The 22,507-nt window shown below is 39.8% G+C and overlaps 2 protein-coding genes and 1 long non-coding RNA gene across 5 annotated transcripts in view; 2 read left to right on the forward strand and 1 right to left on the reverse strand.

Moving 5' to 3' along the window:
* Positions 1–3,687: 3,687 nt before the first annotated feature.
* LOC147317972 (SH2 domain-containing protein 3C-like) overlaps positions 3,688–22,507 on the reverse strand; it is a 49,648-nt gene continuing 30,828 nt past the window's right edge. The window contains exons 7-12 of the mRNA XM_086315397.1: positions 9,692–10,152; positions 9,233–9,348; positions 8,554–8,725; positions 6,309–6,420; positions 5,971–6,180; positions 3,688–4,799 (exon numbers count right to left, since the gene is read on the reverse strand). Coding sequence (XP_086171523.1) covers positions 4,630–4,799; positions 5,971–6,180; positions 6,309–6,420; positions 8,554–8,725; positions 9,233–9,348; positions 9,692–10,152 — 1,241 coding nt within the window. The 3' untranslated portion in view covers positions 3,688–4,629. The remainder of the gene's footprint in view (positions 4,800–5,970; positions 6,181–6,308; positions 6,421–8,553; positions 8,726–9,232; positions 9,349–9,691; positions 10,153–22,507) is intronic.
* LOC147317973 (uncharacterized) lies at positions 3,914–6,835 on the forward strand. Its single transcript, XR_015131911.1, has 3 exons — positions 3,914–4,378; positions 5,589–5,908; positions 5,989–6,835. It is a non-coding gene; the product is annotated as an uncharacterized LOC147317973 (long non-coding RNA).
* Positions 11,357–19,485, forward strand: LOC147317974 (UDP-glucuronosyltransferase 2A2-like). Of its 3 annotated transcripts, none has more exons than XM_086315398.1 (3): positions 11,357–11,500; positions 15,768–15,907; positions 17,754–19,485. In XM_086315398.1, the coding sequence occupies exons 2-3, from the start codon at positions 15,847–15,849 to the stop codon at positions 19,343–19,345; spliced, it is 1,653 nt and encodes a 550-aa protein (XP_086171524.1). In that variant the 5' UTR covers positions 11,357–11,500; positions 15,768–15,846; the 3' UTR covers positions 19,346–19,485. The 3 variants fall into 3 exon arrangements, with proteins under 3 accessions (XP_086171524.1, XP_086171525.1, XP_086171526.1); XM_086315399.1 differs by having other exon boundaries at positions 15,768–15,871; XM_086315400.1 differs by lacking the exon at positions 15,768–15,907 and having other exon boundaries at positions 11,392–11,500.

The following is a 22,507-nucleotide window of genomic DNA, read 5'->3' on the forward strand; positions in this document are numbered from 1 at the left end:
AACTTTGAGGTCTAAGTCGACATCGGCATTGACCCCAACCCTAACATTAACCCTATGCAAACAGAGTAAAGTGAGTAAAGTGATATATTGGACTGTACTACTTTACTGGAAGAACGCAAAGGCTCACGAATTTGCTCAAATTGGTCTCATCCTGAAGAACACAAATATTTGGTCACTTTCAAATAAAAAATAAAGACGCTTATTGGTTTTTCCTAAAATTATTTAATTTGACCTGAATCAATACAAGTTTTTAGTTACTGAAACTAAAGAAGACTTCATGGAACACTAAATTGGTTAACAATTTAAAGCTGTTCTGCAGCAATGGAGGTTGATCAAGCCTTGAAAGCTGGTGCTACTAATTCCTACAGGTGTCCCAATTTTTTGGATCACTTACACCCCCCTCTGTCTGCATAAAAGCAGTGTGGGAACACACTGTGTTACCAGACCCAAATGAGCATCAGTTGAACAGTATTGTACAGCAGAAAGCAGTGTGTTGCTACAAAAATGGCGAGAAAAAGACAATTAACAGTGGAAGAGAGCCAGACCATCATAACAATTAAAAATTTAGGTCTGTCCTACAGAGAAATTGCAAAGAAAGTCAAGGTGTCAGTGAGTACAGTTTCCTTCAACATCAAGAGGCACTCAGAAACTGGGCAAACTCTGACAGGAAGAGGTCTGGAAGACCCAAAGCCACAACTGAATCAGAGGACAAGTTTCTGTGAGTTAACAGCTTGAATGATAAGCGGCTCACAGGACAACGGCTTCAAGCACAGCTTAATGGTCGTAGTAAGCAAGTCTCAGTTTCAACTACGAAAAGAAGACTTTGAGCTGCAGGTTTGACAGGATGAATTGCAGCAAGAAAGCCTTTGCTAAGGTGTAGGGATGGGTATCGTTTAGGTTTTATCCGATACCGGTGCCAAACCAGTACTTTTGAAATGGTGCCAGTGCTTAAACGGAGCTCGAACTGGTGCTTAAAGAATGGAGAACACAAACTTTGTCCAAAAACCTCTCATATTTAGCTGTTTTTTTCTAAAAAGATAACAATGTTAGCCTTTTCTGCGGCTATAGGGCATATATGGCATCACTCTGGGCTGGAAGCAGTGCTTAAACAATGGAAAAACACAAACTTTGTCCAAAAACCTCTCATGTTTAACAGAGTTGTTGCTAACAAGTCACAAACTTTCTTGTTTTTAGTCGAAACATCAAACCTGAACCCGAGACTTACAGTTAATTCACAGATATTCCATATGGCGTTTAGGTAACAGTGAAACAGAAGCAGAAGGTAGACTAATAAGTGTGGAAAGGCCACATACATAATGTAGCCTTCAATTTTACTAGATAAATAGAATCTTGCATACTGGAACATGGGTGAAAATAGGAAACATGGTGTAAAGTAATAGGTTATATAATTTATATTCATAAACCTAAATGGGATGGATCTAAACCTCATTTTTTATCACTTTGATGTTTATTTATTTATTTACTTATTTACCTGGTATGATTCCATACTTTCTAGGAACTTTAAACAACAGGATATTAAAAAAAAAAAAACGTTGTTGTTGTAGCTCCAAATGAAACAGAGACAAACCATCTGGGTTAAAATATCATACTTAAAAATGCAATTCAAGTAATTTCTTAAACATGTTTAATATCCATTTTATGTAATTATGCATGTAGATTTTTGAAAAATTCAAATAAAATGTGTTTGTGTTTGTGAAAGGTCTTCTATTAGCAAGTCAAAACAAAAAACAAAAAAACCCCAGAGCTATAAATCCAAGTTGTGTCCTGCATACAGCAGAGGGAGCTATTAATGTGAAAATGATCTTTGATGGAGTCATGTGTTATAACATTCTGGGTCCTTGCAAAATAAAATAACTTAATTTGTTTGTTTAGGGTTTTTTTCCCCTCACTTTTTGTCATGGACAGCACACTTCAGATATGCACCTCAGTGAGATGTCTGTTTTTGTAGTTTTATTAACAGTGACCTAAGCTTCATGCATATGATTAAACCTTTTTTTTTTCAAACTAAAATACAATATTTTGCAATGTTACATTTTAAAACATCTTGAATAATGGTAATTGGGTGTATACCTTCAGTTCTACAGGTTTATGGTTTTGAGGTTTGGGGAACAGACTAAGGAATGTTGGTGCTGCTTCAGCACAGGATGTGCTTTGAGCGTTTTAGTGTTTTGACTTCCTGTCTTTGGTTTATCACTCTAGGGACTCTTTTCACCTAACCAGTGTTCCACTGTATCATTTTTAATGAGAGTTTTCTTGCTGTTCTTTGTAGTTGGGTTGTTTTCCTTTATACTCTGATCATTTTCTCTAGTTTCTTGACTCAGACTTTTTGACTGATTGTCTTCATTGCTTCCAGCTGTCTCCTGTTTCCCATCCCTGTTCAGCTCACAGTGTAAAAAATAGACCTGTCATTCTCTTGTGATGTGTTATCTCTACACATTTCTGTTACGTCTTCTGCAGCTCTTTTAATTTATTCTGTTGCTCCCCTTGCTTAAGTTTTTAAACTTAGAATCTTCACTTAAAACTTGAACTTTATGTTCAGTGTTCTCTACCTGGGTTTATATATATGGGTTTTGGCACAGACACATTTTTAATGATGCATTTCCATGATTTGTTTGTATATTTTTTGTACTCATGTACATGTTACCCTAAAAGAAAAATCATGAATTTTTAATTCAATTCAATTCAATTTTATTTATACAGCGCCAAATCACAACAACAGTCGCCTCAAGGCACTTTATATTGGAAGGTAGTCCCTACAATACATACAGAGAAAACCCCCAACAATCAATATGACCCCCTATGAGCAAGCACTTTAGCGACAGTGGGAAGGAAAAACTCCCTTTTAACAGGAAGAAACCTCCGGCAGAACCAGGCTCAGGGAGGGGCGGGGTCATCTGCAGTGACCGATTGAGGTGAGGGGAGGAAGACAGGACAAAAGGCATGCTTGGGAAGAGAGACAGAAATTAATAACAAGTTTACAAGTAAACAGGTATTTTAGAGATATTGAGCAAATGGTAGTAAGTAGTCCTACATATTCCAAGGTTCCTCACAGTGTTACTGGAGGCCAAGGTAATGCCATCCAGAGTAAGATATCATATTTCTCATCATATTAGACTTTAGGTCCTATTACAATAGCCTCAGTTTTATCTGAATTTAGAATCGCAAAGTTACAGGTCATCAAGGTCTTTATGTCTTTTCCTGCAGTTTAACTAATGAGTGTCAAAAATCTGAAGTGGTTTTGTTAATTTCATTTTCCTGATTGTAACTGAGTTTAGAAGCAGGTGATTCACTTTGAAATGTAAATTCACCACAGTAGAAGAATACAGGAAGAGTTTGGTATTTAGGGCCCGAGTTCATCACTCCGCAAAAATATGCTACACACAGACTGACATTGGGGAGTGATCGGTAACCTCCTCAAGCCTGTAGGTAAAAGCTTTAATGGTGGAAGCGTTGAAACAGTAGGGCAGTGATTTAGAAAAGCTTCAGCACCGACATGTCAAAGGCAGAGAGGGGAAATTTACAGCTAAATAGACCACAAAAAGTAGAGGTTGGCTTTGTTATATGGCCCGGGGAAAGTGAGGCATGTTAGTGTGTATGCTGCAGCGCGGCTCGAGTTGCCAGCTAGCTCACAAGCATGACTGTTTTTATTCAATAAAACAACCTCCAGTGAAATAAATGTTTATTTACACTTTTTGATAAATAAAAAGTAAAACTGTTTAAGATTACAAAAATGATCTGCACCTGTGTGCCGTACTCGTGCAGTTAGGATCAGTTCACTCCCCTTACATTAAAAGTGACATTGTTATAATAAGAAGAAAAGGAAACAAAGAGGAAACACGAACTGACCCCAGATTACATTTAATAATCTCTTCAAATTATAAAATCCTAATAATTGAAAAGATACAAAAAACTAAACAAAAACTGAAATACAGATGTACAGTTATTCTGTTATTACATTCTACAATGTGACATATGTTTGTGGATTTAGCTAAGGTCCAGCCTTTAGGGAGATTAAAACATTTACAAACATGAGCCTATCAGACTGAGGCACAGCCTCGGTAACCTAAAGGGCACCAAATATTTACACTTCCAAATCATGTCGCCCTGTGCCACTGTGGAGTACATGCAGTCCTTTGTTAGGTAAACTAACACAGGACAATGTTGATCTGTGACGTTGTTGAAGGAGTGCAAGTCCTCAGTCAAAAATAAAAACACCCTCTGGAGACTCCATCAAAGCATTTAGTGGTTTCTTTCACAAACTGTCGTCATTCTGCTGAAGCTTTCAGACAAAGTTCCTCAACCTTGAGTTACATCAGTTTAGCTTCAAAAGAAACTGGAAAAGTGCTGGTATGGGAAGGTAAGCATTTATAAAATTTCAGTCTCACTCTTCAAGTATCCCGGTCTGCTACATGTGACAGATTTGAACTAAGTGAGTGCACTGCTTCGTTCTGGTGTCTACACGCTTAGGAAGCCTCCTTGTTTGAAAGATCACAGCGCTTTCCCTTTTAATGAGCTTTCAGTGGAGGAGCTTCTCAGTGTCCAACACAGTAATTGTCCATGTATGTAGGCATGAGCTCATAAACAAGGCCTCTAAAAACAGTGCTGGGGTCAGTGTCGTCTGATGGGTGGCTCCAGCTTGTTGGACAGGGCGGTGAGCACCTGGTCAAACTTAGAGTATCGCAGAGCCTGTTGCTCCTCGGCCCCCCGGCTCCCCCACAGCAGCCGCATCTGGAAATCAGTCAGGAAAAGCTCCAGGACTTCGGCCTGCTCCCCGAAACCTGCAACATCACATCAGTTTAACATTATTAGCAGCACAGGAGTGTAGAAAGGAACCAGAGACTACCATTTCTACCACAGAGGTCCCTGTAACTGGACCTGTCTCAAACATGAACAAGAACAGAATATATGTGTGTGAATAAGAGGGATGGACAGGGAAGCTGCAAGGAGCAGAGGTAATGAAGGTAGAGTTTAAATATCAGAGGTCAACTATCAGAATAGACATAAAGTGCACAAGAAAGGTGAAGAAGAGAGTGAAGCCAGGGTGGAGGGAGTGTGGATGAGCATGAGGGGTGATGTGTGACAGAAGCCAGAGCAAAGAGAAGTTTTATTACATGGAAGTGAGACCTGCGGTTGGCGTGACAAGAGGTGACATGACATCATACCCATAGGGCATAGGGTGCTCCTGATGGATGAAGACCCCATCAGGAGCAGAAGAAGAAAGGAAGAGTTTATTTACAGGAAGTGAAAGAGGAAGTTCTTGCAGTTCACTATACAGCCTTGGGTTGTTCATTTGGCCTACCAGGCGTGAAGCTATTTCTTACTGATTAATAATAATATAAACTTAAATAAACATAAACTTAAATATCAACTTAAAATAAACCATCAGATCAAGAATGACCTTAGAATGGGATTTAGGAAATTAAAACACTTTTCCTAATGATTTTTTATAATCAGATTATTTAATGCTGCAGCATGTACCAGTCTCTTCAATAAAAGGTTTCAAATGTAGTTTGACTTGCATGCATTTCATGCATGCCTCAATCTGACTTTATTATATTTTATTGCAGGTTGCCACCTGGTTGGAACCAGTGTGTTGGCCTTTTTCCAGATTGAAAAAAGAAAAAAAACATGCTCTAGGCTACCAACGCTTAAGTGGCTGCTAAGAAATGCTAGGCTACTTTTCTACTAAAACTTGAGGAAAGCAGTATTTAAAAAAAGAAAGGGGAAAACGTGAAAGCACATTAGAAACAACATGAAGAACAGCAGTAAGCTGCAGCACCTAACATGCGATCCGTGTTCCTGCAGTGGAATGGCAACTGTGTGGAGAGTAAATACAGCAGGTCCCAAGACGGATCCCTGTGGTCTTTCGTGTTTAAATTTTCTAAAGGTTTGTATTTAATTTGCTAATGTTATAAAGCAGACATACTGCATTTTGTTTTCGTCTCTCACCTTGTAATTTGCTCTCAGCGTTAGAGCGGTAGATGCCCCCTAGCTGGGCAATGGTTCTCGCCGCCCCGAGGTGGAACATGACCACTTCCACCCCAACTTCCACCGTCTCCCATAGTTCTGTCCCCTCCTCACCCACCACTGCATTCTTCTCCATCAGAGTCAGAAGAGGGAGGACGTGGGGGAAAGTGGTGTTGGACAGCGGACAGCTTTCTGGAGAGTTGAAAGACAGATACAGAGATCATGTTTGTTGTGGAAACAATGGTGTAGCACCAAGATATGAGCAGGAATTGTTTCTCCATGCTTTTATCATGTGGTGTCGAGTTCAGGAGACGCTCTACCTCTTCCATCGTTCAGGCTCTTCATAAATGGCCTGAGAGTTTTTTCATAGAGAATGGCACCTTCTGTGTGCCGCTGCCGTAACGCCATCCAAGTCTCCTGCAGACGGGACACCTGAAAGACCGAAGAACAACACTATTGCTTTTGTGCCTTCCTCTCGTTTTGTATATATTTGTTTTATTCAATTTGTCTTACTATTTGTATTACCTGCACAGCTGAACCCACAATTGTTTGACAGCTAATCTTATAGAAATTGTCCCTGTCTTTATTTTTTTCAGTCTGAAAATATAGTTGAGATGTATATGATTCCTAAAAATATTCAGAGGTGATGTCTTTTTTTATGTAAAGACAGTTTTGAATATATACAGAAACTTTGCCAGAAAAGACAGGCCAAGTTAAAAATATATATTAACAATAACTAAGAAAAAATATAAAATGAAGAAACTTTTCTGCATTTGAGTTAATAAAATCACTGAAAGGTTAATAAGTTATCAATAAATGACTTTGCACCTTTTGTTTGAGGATGTGATGAAGCACCCTGATATCAGAATTGTGACATTTTACAGCCTGACACCTTGAGGCAGGGAAACCCAAAAGAAGGCCGAAGGCTAAATCATGTAAGCGATAACATTAAATATCAGTGGGCCTCTTAGCTATTCCTGAAATTAAGCATCTTCACTAAAGGTGAGTCACAGTAATAATAATAATAATAATAATAATAATAATAATAATAATAATAATAATAATGGATTGCATTTATATAGCACTTTTTGGGGCCCTCAAAGCGCTGTACAATTCCACTATTCATTCACTCTCACATTCACACACTGGTGGTGGCAAGCTACAGTTGTAGCCACGGCTGCCCTGGGGCAGACTGACAGAAGCGAGGCTGCCATATTGGGCCATCAGCCCCTCTGGCCATCACCAGTAGGCGGTAGGTGAAGTGTCTTGCCCAAGGCCCGGGGCTCGGACAGTCACATATTAAACAAATATGTAAGACTGCGGTCTTCCATTTGCGCAACATCTCTAAAGTTAGAAATATCCTGTCTCAGAGTGACGCTGAAAAACTAGTTCATGCATTTATTACTTCCAGGCTGGACGACTGTAATTCATTATTATCAGGATGTCCAAAAAACTCGCTGAAAAGCCTTCAGCTAATCCAAAATGCTGCAGCAAGAGTCCTGGCAGGGACTAGAAAGAGAGAGCATATTTCTCCTGTTTTGGCTTCCCTTCATTGGCTTCCTGTTAAATCCAGAATTGAATTCAAAATCCTGCTCCTCACATACAAGGTCTTAAATAATCAGGCCCCATCTTATCTTAATGACCTTGTAGTACCATATCACTCTATTAGAGCACTTCGCTCTCGCTCTGCAGGCCTACTTGTTGTTCCTAGAGTATTTACAAGTAGAATGGGAGGCAGAGCCTTCAGTTTTCAGGCCCCTCTTCTGTGGAACCAGCTTCCAGTTTGGATTCGGGAGACAGACACTAGCTCTGCTTTCAAGATCAGGCTTAAAACTTTCCTTTTTGCTAAAGCATAGTTAGGGCTGGACCAGGTGACCCTGAATCCTCCCTTAGTTACACTGCAATAGACGTAGGCTGCCGGGGGATTCCCATGATGCATTGAGTTTTTCCTTTCCAGTCACCTTTCTCACTCACTATGTATTAATAGACCTCTCTGCATTGAATCATATCTGTTATTAATCTCTGTCTTTCTTCCACAGCATGTCTTTTATCCTGTCTTCCTTCTCTCACACCAACCGGTCGCAGCAGATGGCCGCCCCTCCCTGAGCCTGGTTCTGCCGGAGGTTTCTTCCTGTTAAAAGGGAGTTTTTCCTTCCCACTGTCGCCAAAGTGCTTGCTCATAGGGGGTCATATGATTGTTGGGTTTTTCTCTGTATCTATGAAGCGCCTTGAGGCGACTTTTGTTGTGATTTGGCGCTATATAAATAAAATTGAATTGAATTGAATTGAACCGGCAACCTTCCGGTTACAAGACGAACTGCCAACTCTTTGAGCCATGATTGCGCCCTTATCAGTATACACAGTAGGCAAGGGGTTACAGCCTCATGTTTGTTGTACTACGCTGTTCCATTAAGTCAATATTTGTTAATCTCTTACCTATACCCTGGTTTAACTTTACCCCGGGCAACCTTTGTTACACATCCCTTGCTCTTCCGGCTGTTTCCTGCGTGCTTCCCCTATCTCCATGAACACAAATAACCAAAGCTCCGTGCAGTGCATGTTTACCTGCGGAAGCTCCAAGGCTCTCATGACTGCAGCGAAGCCAAACATATTGCCCATTGTGCTCTTGAGCTCAGCAGCGATTTGGATGATTTTGTGAAGCAGGCAGGCTCGTTCTTCAGTCGTCCCCGTGCAGCCCAACACGTGCACAGCCAACATAATCGACATGGTTTGAAACCTGCAGGAATGTTATGTTATATCAGGTCATGTCAGCCCACACAGTGATCACACTTTGCTTAAAGAGGTCCTTAAAGTCAGAACAAGACTTCCAACAGCAGGAATAGGGAGACAACATTGAAAGGGAAAGCAGACATATGACTAAATAAATCACGTAGTTAAAAGAAGGCTAAAAAAAAGATGGAAAGAATTATAAATTACTATGAATAAATTAGGAATAACACACCATGTCATTGCTGTTGTGACACTCCTGTGTATAAATGCCCCACTTAACAGCAGAAAGTCTTATAGCCTGGTAACAAAGCCAGGTTGGTCTCTCTAGTCTAGTCTACTAACTTAATTAGCAGCATTATAGTTTATGGTTCCAGTTTGTAAAAACATTTGATAGTAGATAAATTTGCAGATAACTAAAAACCAACTTGGTGGACAAAAGTCTAATAAGGCTCATGTCAGATATACACCGTTCTATCACGCTAATGAACAGCTGAACTGGTTGAACAGTATTCACCTCTCCAGCAGGTCTAGTCTTAACTGTTGTCCATGTGGCAGCGTGAGCAGCTCCATCCCGGAGGTAACGCCCATCATTCTTTGCACCTCTGGCGTGACCTCCAGAATTCTGGCCACCTAGGAACACACACAGATGTAAGAACTGCTGCATTAGATTTCAGTTAGCGGAAACAGGATGAGCAGGAAAATACACTTTAAAATCTCCTGAAACATCTGCATGTTTTCACACATCAATAACACTTTGATTTAGAAATGGTTTAGAATTTGCATTCAAACAAATACCCCATAGTTTACCTGTTATCACTAACGCATAGCTAGCCCTAGATTTCCTTCAGCATAGTTGCCACTGCGTTCAGACTAAAATAAAGAAATCCCTAAACCTTTCTGCAGAGCTGCAGTCCATCCTTAAAAAAGTCCCTATTACTTTACAAATATTGATTAGAGCAGCTATAAACAGTACCATGCAGTCAGCCTTGGTGATGTGTTTGGCCATTGTCCTGGGATCGACCTCCACCAGAAGCTCCTTCACCCTCCGCAGGACGCCCACTTCTAGAGGCTTATTCTCTTTTCCCATCAGTGGTGACTGGTACCTGCTGGGTTTGAAACAGGAGACCGTCTCCACCACAGGTGAAAAGTACACATTCCCATCCTCGGCCCTCAGTGGGTCGACTCCCGCTGACCCCTCTTCTGCCTGCAGCCTCTCCACATAGCTCTGAGGACCAGGGTACAGCTCTGTGTAGCAGCTCCCGTCTGCATGAGAGGAGGGAGAGACCTGGGTGTGGTGAGGTTGGGGTCTGTCAAGATGCTGTCTCTGTAGGGTGCTGCTGGGAGAGGGCAGAGGTTGGACGGTGTCCGAGCGCCTCGGCAGGGACGGAGTCACAGTGGGAGTCCGGCTGCTGGACGGAGTTCTGGATGTGGGGGCTGAAGAAGAAGGGAGGGAAAATTAGGAAAAAGATGTTTACAAATATTTATCCGAATAAAGCAGAATAAATATATACATTTCGGACACTACTTGAGATACATAATAAGAGGAAGTGGCACATTCTATGTGGATGATTATTATAGACTAATGAACCCATGACAATGAAATATACTGATAGAAATATCATCAGTATAGCTGATCACTGTGGTTAATAGTTTTGAACAATTAATTTAGGGCTCTAAGGCAGAGAGGAATATTATACCATCATGGCTTTTGGGTTGACTCATAGTTAATTAATGGTAAACTTTCATATTTGTGCGCCTCTTATTTTCACCTTAGTCTGTGTCTTGGTGTTTCCCTTTTCCAGTTTAGTTCCTGCTTTATTTTGAAGGATAATTTCTTTTTTGCTTTCTGCATTTTCACTTCCTTTCTGTCAGTTTATTTCTGCCTTCATTATTGTCTAGACTGAGTTTACTGGTGCCATGATATTTCTCTCCCCGATTTGGATCTTTACTTTCATGTCATTTAGTTTATTCACCGTCTTGGTTTCTTTGACTTCACTCAGTCATGTCAGTTAATATCAAGCGGCGCTGCTCAATTTGTTTTTTAATAAACAGAAATGTAGATTCCTTTTTATCTTTAATTGTTGTCTCTGACTGCAATTAATCTACCGTGTGAGGACATCCAGTAGAATCATGTGAATCATTTAATTAATTAGTCAATTAATAGGACACACCTACAGTATAATGTATCTTTTGAAGACTTGCATTAACTCTTTCGAACTCTATTGCAGCTTTACTTGGGAATTTTTTCTTGTTAATGTTTTTTTTCCTGATCATTAGCTCATGGCCTGCTATTTGTTTTAATGTGCAATTTATTTGTCTTGTGAAACAACACGTTCACTTTTTTAAGTCAGAGGGCGAGGTAATGAAGTTCATGTAGATGAACTCACTATTTGAACACACTGTTTGATTAATGCACGCCAATAACCTTCTACTTACATCACACTCAATTGCAACAGTTTATTTCTATGTTGCCTCCAATTTTTCAATTACTTCCATTTTATCCTCAAATGTCTTCACCCAAAACCATTCATTCATTTCAGATACACTTGTCTTTGTCTATAGTAACCTGTAGCAACAGTATTATCTACTACATCTATAGATCAGAGTTCACAACATTTGATCCAGTTTTCTCTTATACAACCAACCTTGCTGCTGAAAACTACAAAAGGCTCTGAACCAGAGCCCGATGGCAGTCATTCACTCAGAGACCGGTGAAGCAGGCTGGACACACAACCAACAGGCTCTGGTTGAAACGTGAGATCTTTTTACAGGGACGCTCTAGGTAAGATCAGCAAGAGTTTTAGAAGATAAAATGGCATTTTAATGTAAACCCCAAATACCTTTAATGCTGTTTTAGAGCATTTCTTTGTGTAGTTACGCTGCGAGTTCTGTTCTGAAATATGCATGACCAACCAGCTAAGTAGTAGCATATGGATTCTCACAGAGGAACAGAATATTTCCCAGATGTCTCCTCTCAACAATAACAAGGCTGAGCTTTATGATTGCATGGAGGAATCTCACTATATAAACCATCCTCATTCACAGTCATAGTTTGTTCTGATCACAAGGAACAAAAGCAAGAAAAAGAATGAATTGTTTTGGAATCGGATGCATTTCAGCTTGGAAATTTGTTTTCTTTCGAAAAAAAGAAGGGAGCTTCAAAGGTCACACAAGTTCAGACTTTCTCAAATTAAATACAGAGAGAACATGGAGTTACTTTTTTTGATGCAAAACAAAGATTTTTCTTATAAAGTTTTGTTTTGATTATTTTAAATTCGGAACTAAGGAAAAAATGTTAAGTCTTGCAAGCACAAAAGGTCTTTTGACTGGTGGTGGTCAGAGGGCCCGGTGGCGCCAGTGTCCGGCAGCCTCGCCTCTGTCAGTGCGCCCAAGGGTGGCTGTGGCTACAATGTAGCTGCCATCACCAGTGTGTGAATGTGTGGGTGGATGACTGAATGTAGTGTAAAGTGCTTTGGGGTCCATAGGGACTAAGTAAAGCGCTATACAGATACAGTCCATTTACCATTTAACATTAATCAATGGCAGCTTTTACAATATTTATAATTGTTGCTTTATAATTGCTTTATAATTTCATACCCACTAATGCTGGCAGCTGTGAAACAGGGAACAAAAAACAGCTTTGTTGCCTGCTTTTAAACCTCCTGAGATTTAGAGGCAGGAATTTTCACACTGCAGTTGAACCAGTGAGCTGCAGAAAATCTGGAAGCTATGCAAGTATTAAAGTAGGGTGCCTCAGCTTAGTGAAAAACAACTGGAAATCTTTTGTAGAAAGACTGGTGGTGGTGTGAATCAGGGTGGTTTTAGCTATATGGCAACCTTTGCTGTCAAACATAAACTGAAATGACTGAGTTATGTTATTTACTCAGATTAGTAATCTAGATCACTAATGATGTACATTATAAAATACCAAAGTATTTTACAATGCCACATTCCCAAAGTGAAATTACAAGGCTCAGAAGTTAGCTTTTTAAATACATCCCGACTTCTAATCAGGAAAATAAATTGGCCTCTTGGATTTAACTGTCATTCTTATGTTTAATAAGAATCACTAGATAGCATCTAATGTGTTCTTAAACATTCATAACTTACGTTTTGGTTGTCATCATTGCAAGTTGCAGAAATCCATTGTCATTTCTTGATCTGGAGTCACTACATCACTGCCAATATCTTCCAGTGTGTATGCAGGAAGGAATTTTTTTAATAATTTTTCTTTGTTTTTAAGTTCATAGAAACCCTTAAACTCAAGGCCCTTACTAAACAGAAGGAGAGATTTAACATCTTGACATCTCTGTCAGAATCTCTTTCAGAGATGTGCCATCCAAGCTTGCTGGCAGTGCTGCTATAACGTCACAGAGCACACGGTGTCTATTATTGTGTAGACATTTATAAATAAGAGCTTAATGAAGATGCTTAATTTCTTAAGAAATAAACAGGTGGCGTGATCTTTATCAAAAGTGGATGTTGCATCTGTGGCTAAACCCCTGTACCCAAAAACTTTAAAAATCTACTGTGTGTGAGGCTGTGTAAGTAAAGCTTGCCCTTTACATTTTATTACAGCTATTATTAAATGGAGAGTCCTCTTCACACACTGAGGTTAATTATGAAGCTCCACAGGCTTCTGTGCAAAGACCAGTTCTGTTTACATTATACGTGCTTTAGAAGACATAGCATACCACAGGTCAGCTCAGCAACATTTCGACTTTGGCTTGTTTTTTCTGGTTAACGTTAATTACGTAATTTAGAATTAAAGTTTAGTGTTCTTAGCATTTAGGATGGCCGTGGCGAGTAACTCGAGTGCTGTAAACATTTCATGAAACCTCATCAAAAGTTATCTGAGTTGGAAGGGTGGCTGTTAATAAGCCATTCTTAAGGAAGGAGAACAGAGAAAAATAAGGCTGAGGTGTGCCAAATTACACAAGAAATTGACTGGAAAAAGAAATCAGCTGTAATATGTCTTATGGAGTAATGAATCCAAATTTGAAATATGCATGGAAGAGGTCCGAAGAGAGATACAACAGTGAATGTCTATAGCCGTCTTTAACACAGCGTGGATACTCTACCGTGCTTTGAGGCTGGATTTCAGCCAGTGTTGTTGGAGCTCTTATCCAAATTAATCAAATTATGAATGTAGAAAAGTTCCACCAGATTTTGATCGACCATGTAATACCACGTAGTGTCTGATTGGCTTCAACTTCATTTTTCAGTACGACAATGATCGCAAACATACTGCCAATGTAGTCAAAGTATGCCTGGATGAAACAACGCATCAGTCATGGATTGATCTCTCCAGGGTTCGAACCTCAAGATAATCGAAGCGGTGTGGGATCATCTTGACAGAAAACAAAACAAAAGGCAGCCAGCATCCAAAGAAGAGTCTCGGATGTCTTTCAAGAAGCCTGCAGAACTAAGAAATTACAAGAAAGCTTACCTATTAGAGTTTAAGCTGTGTTGAAGAATGAAAGGCAGCTTTAACTGAACAAAAGGGGAAAAAAATCCCACATTGACAGCTAACTCAAGAGACAAAAAGCATTAGAACTCAAGTCATTACCTTACTTAAGGATAAATAAGTTAATTAATTACATTAATGCATAAGCAGAAAATAACCTACAGTAACTGCTTTGCGATATGGAAGTGCAAAAGACAACTGAAAGGGAGGATAGTTTCTATATATGTGGTTTCTATTAAGGGACAGAGGAACGATAAGAAACGATAAGAAATCAAGGACAAGGAGTGTGGTGTAGATAAGTGAGGAAATCCGATCATTACTACAAATTTAGTTGAAATTTAAATATTTTAACTATGGTGTGTGAGGTGGGCCCCTGGGTGCCTCCTGTGAGGGCTGTCTGTTTTCCACATTCTGCAACGGTAAAATACGACTTAGAGGCGGATATTTGTTTTACTTTATGGGCAACAGTTGTTCTTGCTCGCCTCCTGTTGACAAAACTCGCCTCATGGTTGACTCTGAGAAAAAAACTCTTTCTCACAGAGGGGAATAAACTTATTCGAATATAATAATAATAATAATAATAATGGATACTTTATTGATCCCCATGGGGAAATTACTTGTTTTTCTCTGCATTTGACCCATTCACTCAGTGAAGCAGTGGGAAGCCCACTAAGCAGGCGCCCGGGGAGCAGTGTGTAGGGACGGTACCTTGCTCAGGGGTACCTCAGGGTAGCCGTTAAGTGGATTCGAACCGCCGACCTTCCAATCATGGGGCGACCACTTTACCTACTGAGCTATCCCTGCCCCCTAATATGAGCTTTTTTTCCACTAAGGCTTATTTTATGGGGAGATGTACGAAATTATTTACCGGGTTACAAGCAATGATAATATCGGCTGTTGACTCCTCAGCGTCATCATTTTCTGTCTATTGAGAAAACCCATTGTAAAAGTAATGAAGAAAAAAACTCTACCAAGGAGCAGGCTGCGCAAAAGCTACCTCATATAGATGTTTTAATAATAATAATAATTTTTTGGAGGACGCGTTATAGGTTATAAGCATTGAGAAAAAACTGATATCTGCTGTCTCATTCCTCCTTGACCCGCGGTGTGTGTGTGTGTGTGTGTGTGTGTGTGTGTGTGTGTGTGTGTGTGTGTGTGTGAGAGAGAAACAAGAGCTCCTGTCACGGCTATTATGGTTTGTTTTTCAGTCTCTTGTAAAAAGGACTCTCAAAGGGAAAAGTAGTATTCACTAAGGGATATTTATTCATTTTTACACATAGGCAGCCTGTAGGTTACAAGCGGATAGAAAGTTCTTATTTTCATCACAAGCTATGGCGTATCTTAAAGGTTTTTTTACTGCGTCTGTATTATAGGAAAATAAAATACTATTGAAAGAAACGGTTCTCTACAGGAAGTCACTCTTTATTCCCATTACAAACGCCGGTGCAGCTTAAGAAAGTAAAATTACATCCGCTATTGTAAAAAAAAAAAAAGAAATACAGAGAAAATTGTCATAATATCGAAACAGAATTCAAACTATGAGTTTGTGGAAAACTAACTGCCGCTCTGTCTCTCTATACAGCACAGAGTCAACTGCTGCGTCACCGCTGTGCTTCAGGAACCCTCTCTGATCTCCCCCCAGCAACCATACCCCTCCCCTCATGCTTAGGGAACATGACGCATCAGGTCTGAAAATGACTAGACACTTCCGGAGTATTTCCGGTAGGGTCATAAGGTCCGGATCGAGGCCTTCCATAGTAAATATGCTGTATTTGAATATGTCATATTCAAAGCCTTCTTTGGGAGAGCAGATTTCTTCGCCGTCCAAGTACACAGGAGCGCTGCTGGGCTGCAGAAGGAAATCCATCTTGCGTCTGTGCCTTAGAAATTGTGCTCCTCCTCTCTGCTTTTATTCTCCTCCCTCTAAAAACTTTTTTCTTTTTTTTCCCAACAACAGGTGCCGCGCTTCCGGGGGTTCCCCCTCCCTTCTCCGGATGCAATTCGTCACGCTTAGGGGATCAAATTACACACTTCCGGGGGGGGAGGGGGGAGGTCAAAAGGTCATGATTAGGGCCATCAATCAAATCGGATCAAATTTTGTCATAAGCTGTAGGGAGTATCTCTCTAACTAGTTAAAACATATATTCAGGATTTATTAAAGTTTTCCATCTGACACCTATTTATTATGCAATTTTTCTTTTTTCATTGAGGGATAATTGAAGTCACTATTTTTGTCAAGTTTCAGCTTTACCATTTTGTTACATGAAACATTTTAAAAGTTCTTATTGTTTTTACTCTTAAACCTTTTGAGGTCGAAGTCATCATCAGCAATGACCCCCAACCCCGAGTAGTATTTATTTAAAACTGTTTCCTAAGGTTTTGATCATCAGACGAAAAACTACTAAACATTCTCACTGACGATATATGAAAAACTATGAAGGGTTAGGTTTAACGTGATTACCTTTCATGAAGCACTAACGTCTTATTTGCTGCATGAGTAAAGTGAAGTATTGGACTGTATCACTTTACTGGAAGAACGTGAAAGCTGAAGAATTTGTTCAAACTGGTCTTATCCTGAAGAACAGAAATTTTCCATCACTTTCTAATAAGAAATAAAGAAGCTTATCGGTGTTTCCTTACATTATTTAAATTGACCTGAATCAATGCAAGTTTTTAGTTATTGAAACCAAAGAAGACTTGTGTTTAGAGTTTCACTTTAGTTTTTCAAATTCACCCGCATTTCATTATTTTTTTTTTTAATTTAATTTATTTTTTTCAAATGTTACAGTGAATTCTGCCTTTTTTCCCCTCATATTTACACTTTAATTAAGATCATATGAACAGTCTGGGGTTCCACACCACAATCACCTTTACTGTGCAACATGCTCGTCTCTAGCTCCCAAACTTCTTGTCAGCCTCTATTTACTGAAGGAACACAAACTTTAACTTATCTCTTAAAAGAAAACATTACTGCAGATAATGAGCAAAGTCATATTTAAAAACAAAAAGTAAAAGATTAAATGTTTAACATGAATATTCATAAGAATCAACGAAGTTTACATATATAAATGTTGACTCTAGAATTCAAATCAAGTACAAAAAGGTTTAGCTGATTGTAACGTTTGAAATGAACTAATCAAGAGGACAAGTTTCACGTTTTTTGTTGGAATCATTGTTTAGTCATACAGAAATTATTTCCTGTTTTGCTGTTTCTTTGTGACTACGGTGTTAAAAAGGTATGAAAATTTAGCGGCAAAGTCACTAACTTATCAATAATGAGATCAACAGTAGGAGATACTCACTGCTGTGAGTAAGAGGCTCATGACTTTAAGATAATAATCTACATCTATAACTTAACCTTTAAATCTGAGTTTTTATCTTAAAAGCCAAAACCAAAGCAGACCTGGCAAATACATCTGACCTCCAAATTTATATATTGGCCAGTCCATATTTTCCCAACTTAAACTTTATCTCAGGTATATCTGTCATTAGTTATTAGGGTGATACAAGCTCTTGAACTCAAACCATTTGCTTAAGAAATAATCTAACATCTTGACATTTTTGTCAGAATCTCTTTCAGAGATGTGCCATCCGAACTTGCTGGCACTTGCAGTGCTGCTATGCTCTACATTGTTGGTAAATGGAGGGAAAGTCTTGGTGTTCCCTGTGGATGGAAGTCACTGGATCAACATGAATATCATCATCGCAGAGCTTCACTCCAGAGGTCATGAAGTCACAGTGGTGCGGCCAAACGACACCTGGTACATCAAGTCAGAGTCCCCTCACTACAAGACCATCACTATAAATTCCTCAACCGGATTTGATGAAGAGCGCTTTGGGGGATTTGTTATGAAAACAGTAATCATGCGTCGACAAGGTGCTTCACTGTGGACTCGATTATCAATGGAGCATGACTTAGTGAAACAGATGTATCAAATACATGTCAAGGTGCTTGAGATGGTGGAGGGAATGTTTGAGGATACCAACCTGATGCAGAGCCTCCGTGATGCCAAATATGATTTGGTTCTGACTGATCCTACGATTGGTACAGGTGTTCTTATGGCTCACCGTTTGGGTCTTCCACTTGTCTTTAATGTCCGATGGACTATTCAGGGTGAAGGCCATCTAGCAATTGCACCTTCCCCACTCTCTTACGTCCCCATACCAGGGACAGAGCTGACTGACAAGATGACTTTCATTCAGCGTGTCCAGAATATGCTCTACTTTTTCTTCACATGTTTTCAAATTTGGTACGTCACAGAATCAAACTACAAACCATTTGTCCATCGTCATTTTGGCAGTGATGTACATTACATGGAGCTGTTTCAGTCAGCAGACATCTGGCTGATGAGAAACGATTTCACCTTTGAGTTCCCTCGACCCACAATGCCAAACATTGTCTACATGTCAGGATTTCAGTGCAAACCCTCCAAGCCCCTGCCTAAAGAGCTAGAGGACTTTGTGCAGAGCTCAGGTGAACATGGTGTCATTGTGATGACACTGGGGTGTGTGGTGGAAAAACTTCCAGAGGACATCGCTGAAGACATTGCTGCTGCTTTTGCAGAACTTCCTCAGAAGGTGATTTGGAGGCACAAAGGCAAAAGACCATCCACCCTTGGTAATAACACGCGAATCTTGGACTGGTTGCCCCAAAATGACCTCCTGGGTCACCCCAAGACCAGAGTGTTTGTGGCCCATGGAGGCACCAATGGGATACAGGAGGCCGTTTACCACGGTGTGCCCCTGGTTGGCCTGCCACTTATGTTTGACCAGGCTGATAACTTCTTCAGGATGAAAGCAAGAGGTGTGGCCAAAGTCCTTGATATTGCAACAGTGAACAAAGAAAACTTCTTGGAGGCGCTAAAGGAGGTACTCTACCAACCATCCTACAGGGAGAAGATGAAGGAGCTGTCCAGCATCCAAAGAGATCAGCCTATGAAACCGCTGGACCGAGCCATGTTCTGGATCGAGTTTGTCATGCGGCACAAAGGAGCGGCGCACTTAAGGACGGAGTCTTACAAGATGTCCAGCATCCAGTACTACTCAATCGATGTGGCAGCCTTTCTGCTGGCAGTTATTTTGCTAGTATTTACCATTTTTGTTTCAGCAGTCAGGTTTCTGATGTGTAAGTTTTACAGAAACAAAGTCAAAAAGGAATGATGATTTTTATGCTTGTCATCTGTTCTCTATTCAGGAGAAGGACAGAGATAAATTTGTACTGGTAGTGCAACAAACCTGAGTGTGTGCTCAGCGCAGCAATGCAAATCTCACAATTGTCTAATAAACTCGGTTTAATCACATTTCAGATGTGTTTTTGTTGTTGTTTTTTTTCAATCTTAAAAACTTAAAATGTATATAATTTTCAGTGTTTTTCAGTAAAAAGTTAGAAAATGAGGCAAGTAAATCAATAAATTAGTTACGGGTTTAAATTCATGTGACTTAGAATATTTTGCTGTTGTAAACACTTTAAGAATCACCACATTTCCTAAAATTGTCTAACAGTTAAACAGGGAGATAATTAAATTTTCCTACACCCGTATGGTGATGATGTTTAAACCTTCATTAAGAGCACATAAGAAGATTTTGGCCTCATGCAGTGCTCAACTATAGAACATATTTTATTATATGTATTGTTGTAGAAATATTACAGAATTTGATGGTGATATTTTTCATGTGCATAAAAAAAACTTCTGTAACCTGACCAACATATTGACAGTAATATAGAAACAGTGTGCAAGTAGCTGAAATTCACTGTGTACGGTATATTTTTCCCACTCTATTTCAAATGGTGCTGGAATAGAAAATAAAGTAAGTTGAAATCTAATACAACTATTTTGGTGCACTGAATTACATATTACCATAGAACACTATTGATCACTTTGTTGATTTAAAAAATATATATACAGCAATGTCTCCATTGTTACATTTATTTTTAACTTAACTACATTTAACTACAGAGCCCCACAAGAGACATTGGAGGAAAAAAAAAATAAAGATGAACTTCAGTGAAATCTCGCAAAATAGGCTGCAATCCTTCACAGGTCGCATTTGAAGGCCGAGTCGGTGTATCCTTCGTGGCCCAACCTATCCCAGAATTCATAACACGGCCCAGCCAATTCCAGTTTCTAACAATGGCGGCAAATATCTGGACTTTTTATCAAGACATCAATTATTTGCAAAAGTGCGCCGATGTTTTCGGAGACATCTGTTACCCACCAGCTCAAAGCTGACCGGGAAGTCGAGGCCCACTAGAGCTGGGGGGAACACCGTACTCGCAAAAGTTTTGCGAGATCTCACAGAAGTTCATCTTCATTTTTTTTTCTGCAATGTCCCGTGTGAGGCTCCGTATTTAACTACTTGAATCATATATTCAGGATTTATGAAAGTTTTTCATCTGACACCGATTTATCGTGTGAGTTTTCTTTACAAGTCAAGTTCTTATTGTTTTTACTCTTTAACTTTTTGAGGTCTAAGTCATCACTGGCAATGACCCCAACCCTAACATTAACCCTATGCAAACAGAGTAAAGTGAGTAAAGTGATATATTGGACTGTACTACTTTACTGGAAGAACGCAAAGGCTCACGAATTTGCTCAAATTGGTCTCATCCTGAAGAACACAAATATTTGGTCACTTTCAAATAAAAAATAAAGACGCTTATTGGTTTTTCCTAAAATTATTTAATTTGACCTGAATCAATACAAGTTTTTAGTTACTGAAACTAAAGAAGACTTCAGGGAACATTAAAATGGTTAACAATTTAAAGCTGTTCTGCAGCAATGGAGGTTGATCAAGCCTTGAAAGCTGGTGCTACTAATTCCTACAGGTGTCCCAACTTTTCTGGATCACTTGCACCCCCCTCTGTCTGCATAAAAGCAGTGTAGGAACACACTGTGTTACCAGACCCTAATGAGCATCTGTCAGTGCGCCCCAGGGTGGCTGTGGCTACAATGTAGCTTGCCATCATCAGTGTGTGAATGTGTGTGTGAATGGGTGGATGACTGGATATGTAAAGCGCTTTGGGGTCCTTAGGGACTCGTAAAGCGCTATATAAATACAGGCCATTTACCATTTTGAACAGTATTGTACATCAGAAAGCAGTGTGTTGCTACAAAAATGGCGAGAAAAAGACAATTAACAGTGGAAGAGAGCCAGACCATCATAGCAATTAAAAATGTAGGTCTGTCTTACAGAGAAATTGCAAATAAAGTCAAGGTGTCAGTGAGTACAGTTTCCTTCAACACCAAAAGGCACTCAGAAACTGGGCAAACTCTGACAGGAAGAGGTCTACTCTGGCAGACCCAAAGCCACAACTGAATCAGAGGACAAGTTTCTGAGAGTTAACAGCTTGAATGATAAGCGGCTCACAGGACAACAGCTTCAAGCACAGCTTAATGTCGTAGTAAGCAAGTCTCAGCTTCAACTATGACAAGAAGACTTTGAGCTACAGGTTTGAAAGGACGAGTTGCAGCAAGAAAGCCATTGCTAACGTGTCATAATAAGACAAAAAGGCTTGCCTGGGTCATGAAACGCCACCATTGGACCACTGAAAACTAGAAGAAGGTATTATGGACTGACGAATCAAAACTTGAAATCTTTGGTTAATCAGGCAGGATCTTTGTACGCCATCGAGTAGACGAAAAGATTGACTTTGACTTTGACTGTGGAACAAAGTCAAAGTCAACTTTATTTGTCAATTCTGCCACATGTACAGGACATACAGAGAATAGAAATTTCGTTACTCTCAAACCCTAGATGAAATAGCAAATGAACATTTAAATATAAGAGAGTGATTAAAAAATGCAAATAAAATAAATTAAAAAGTAAAAATTTAAATAAATACAATACAATTTAACAAGAAAGCTATGCAATATACAATATACAATATTCAGGTAAGGGTAAATGACATTGAGTGTAAACCAGGCAGAGTAGTGCAAATAGGCAAATAGTGCAAATGGAGATTTAGTAATATACGGTAAGAGATAGTATAACAACAAAGTCTTATGAGGTAATGGCAGTCCAATGCTCCACAAAGTGACTGGTAACTGGTGCAGGCCAGTGAGTGAGTCAGAGAGTGTGTGTGTGTGTGTGTGTGTGTGTGTGTGTGTGTGTGTGACAGAGTTCAGTGAGACCATGGAGGAGAAGAGGGGAGAGGGGGCAGAATCGGGAGGGAGTTTAGCTTCCTGACAGCCTGATGGATGAAGCTGTCCTTCAGTCTGCTGGTCCTGGCCTGGAGACTCCGCAGTCTCCTCCCTGACGGCAGCAGCTTGAAGAAGCTTTACATTGGGTGCGTGGGATCAGCCGCTATGCAAAGGGCTTTTT

This window comes from Aulonocara sp. 'chitande type north' Nkhata Bay, linkage group LG12, assembly GCF_057382095.1.
Source record: "Aulonocara sp. 'chitande type north' Nkhata Bay isolate Kocher_YH1m ecotype deep benthic linkage group LG12, A_spYH_male_GT1.1, whole genome shotgun sequence".
In the NCBI taxonomy this organism is placed as follows: domain Eukaryota; kingdom Metazoa; phylum Chordata; class Actinopteri; order Cichliformes; family Cichlidae; genus Aulonocara; species Aulonocara sp. 'chitande type north' Nkhata Bay.

What these genes read in the sequence shown, in the direction of transcription:
- LOC147317974 (XM_086315398.1), top strand. Translation starts at nt 15,847, where the DNA reads ATGCTTAGGGAACATGACGCATCAGGTCTGAAAATGACTAGACACTTC. An exon ending in ACACTTCCGGAGTATTTCCG is followed by an intron (nt 15,908 to 17,753) that starts GTAGGGTCATAA and finishes CATTTTTGTCAG; the next exon opens with AATCTCTTTCAGAGATGTGC.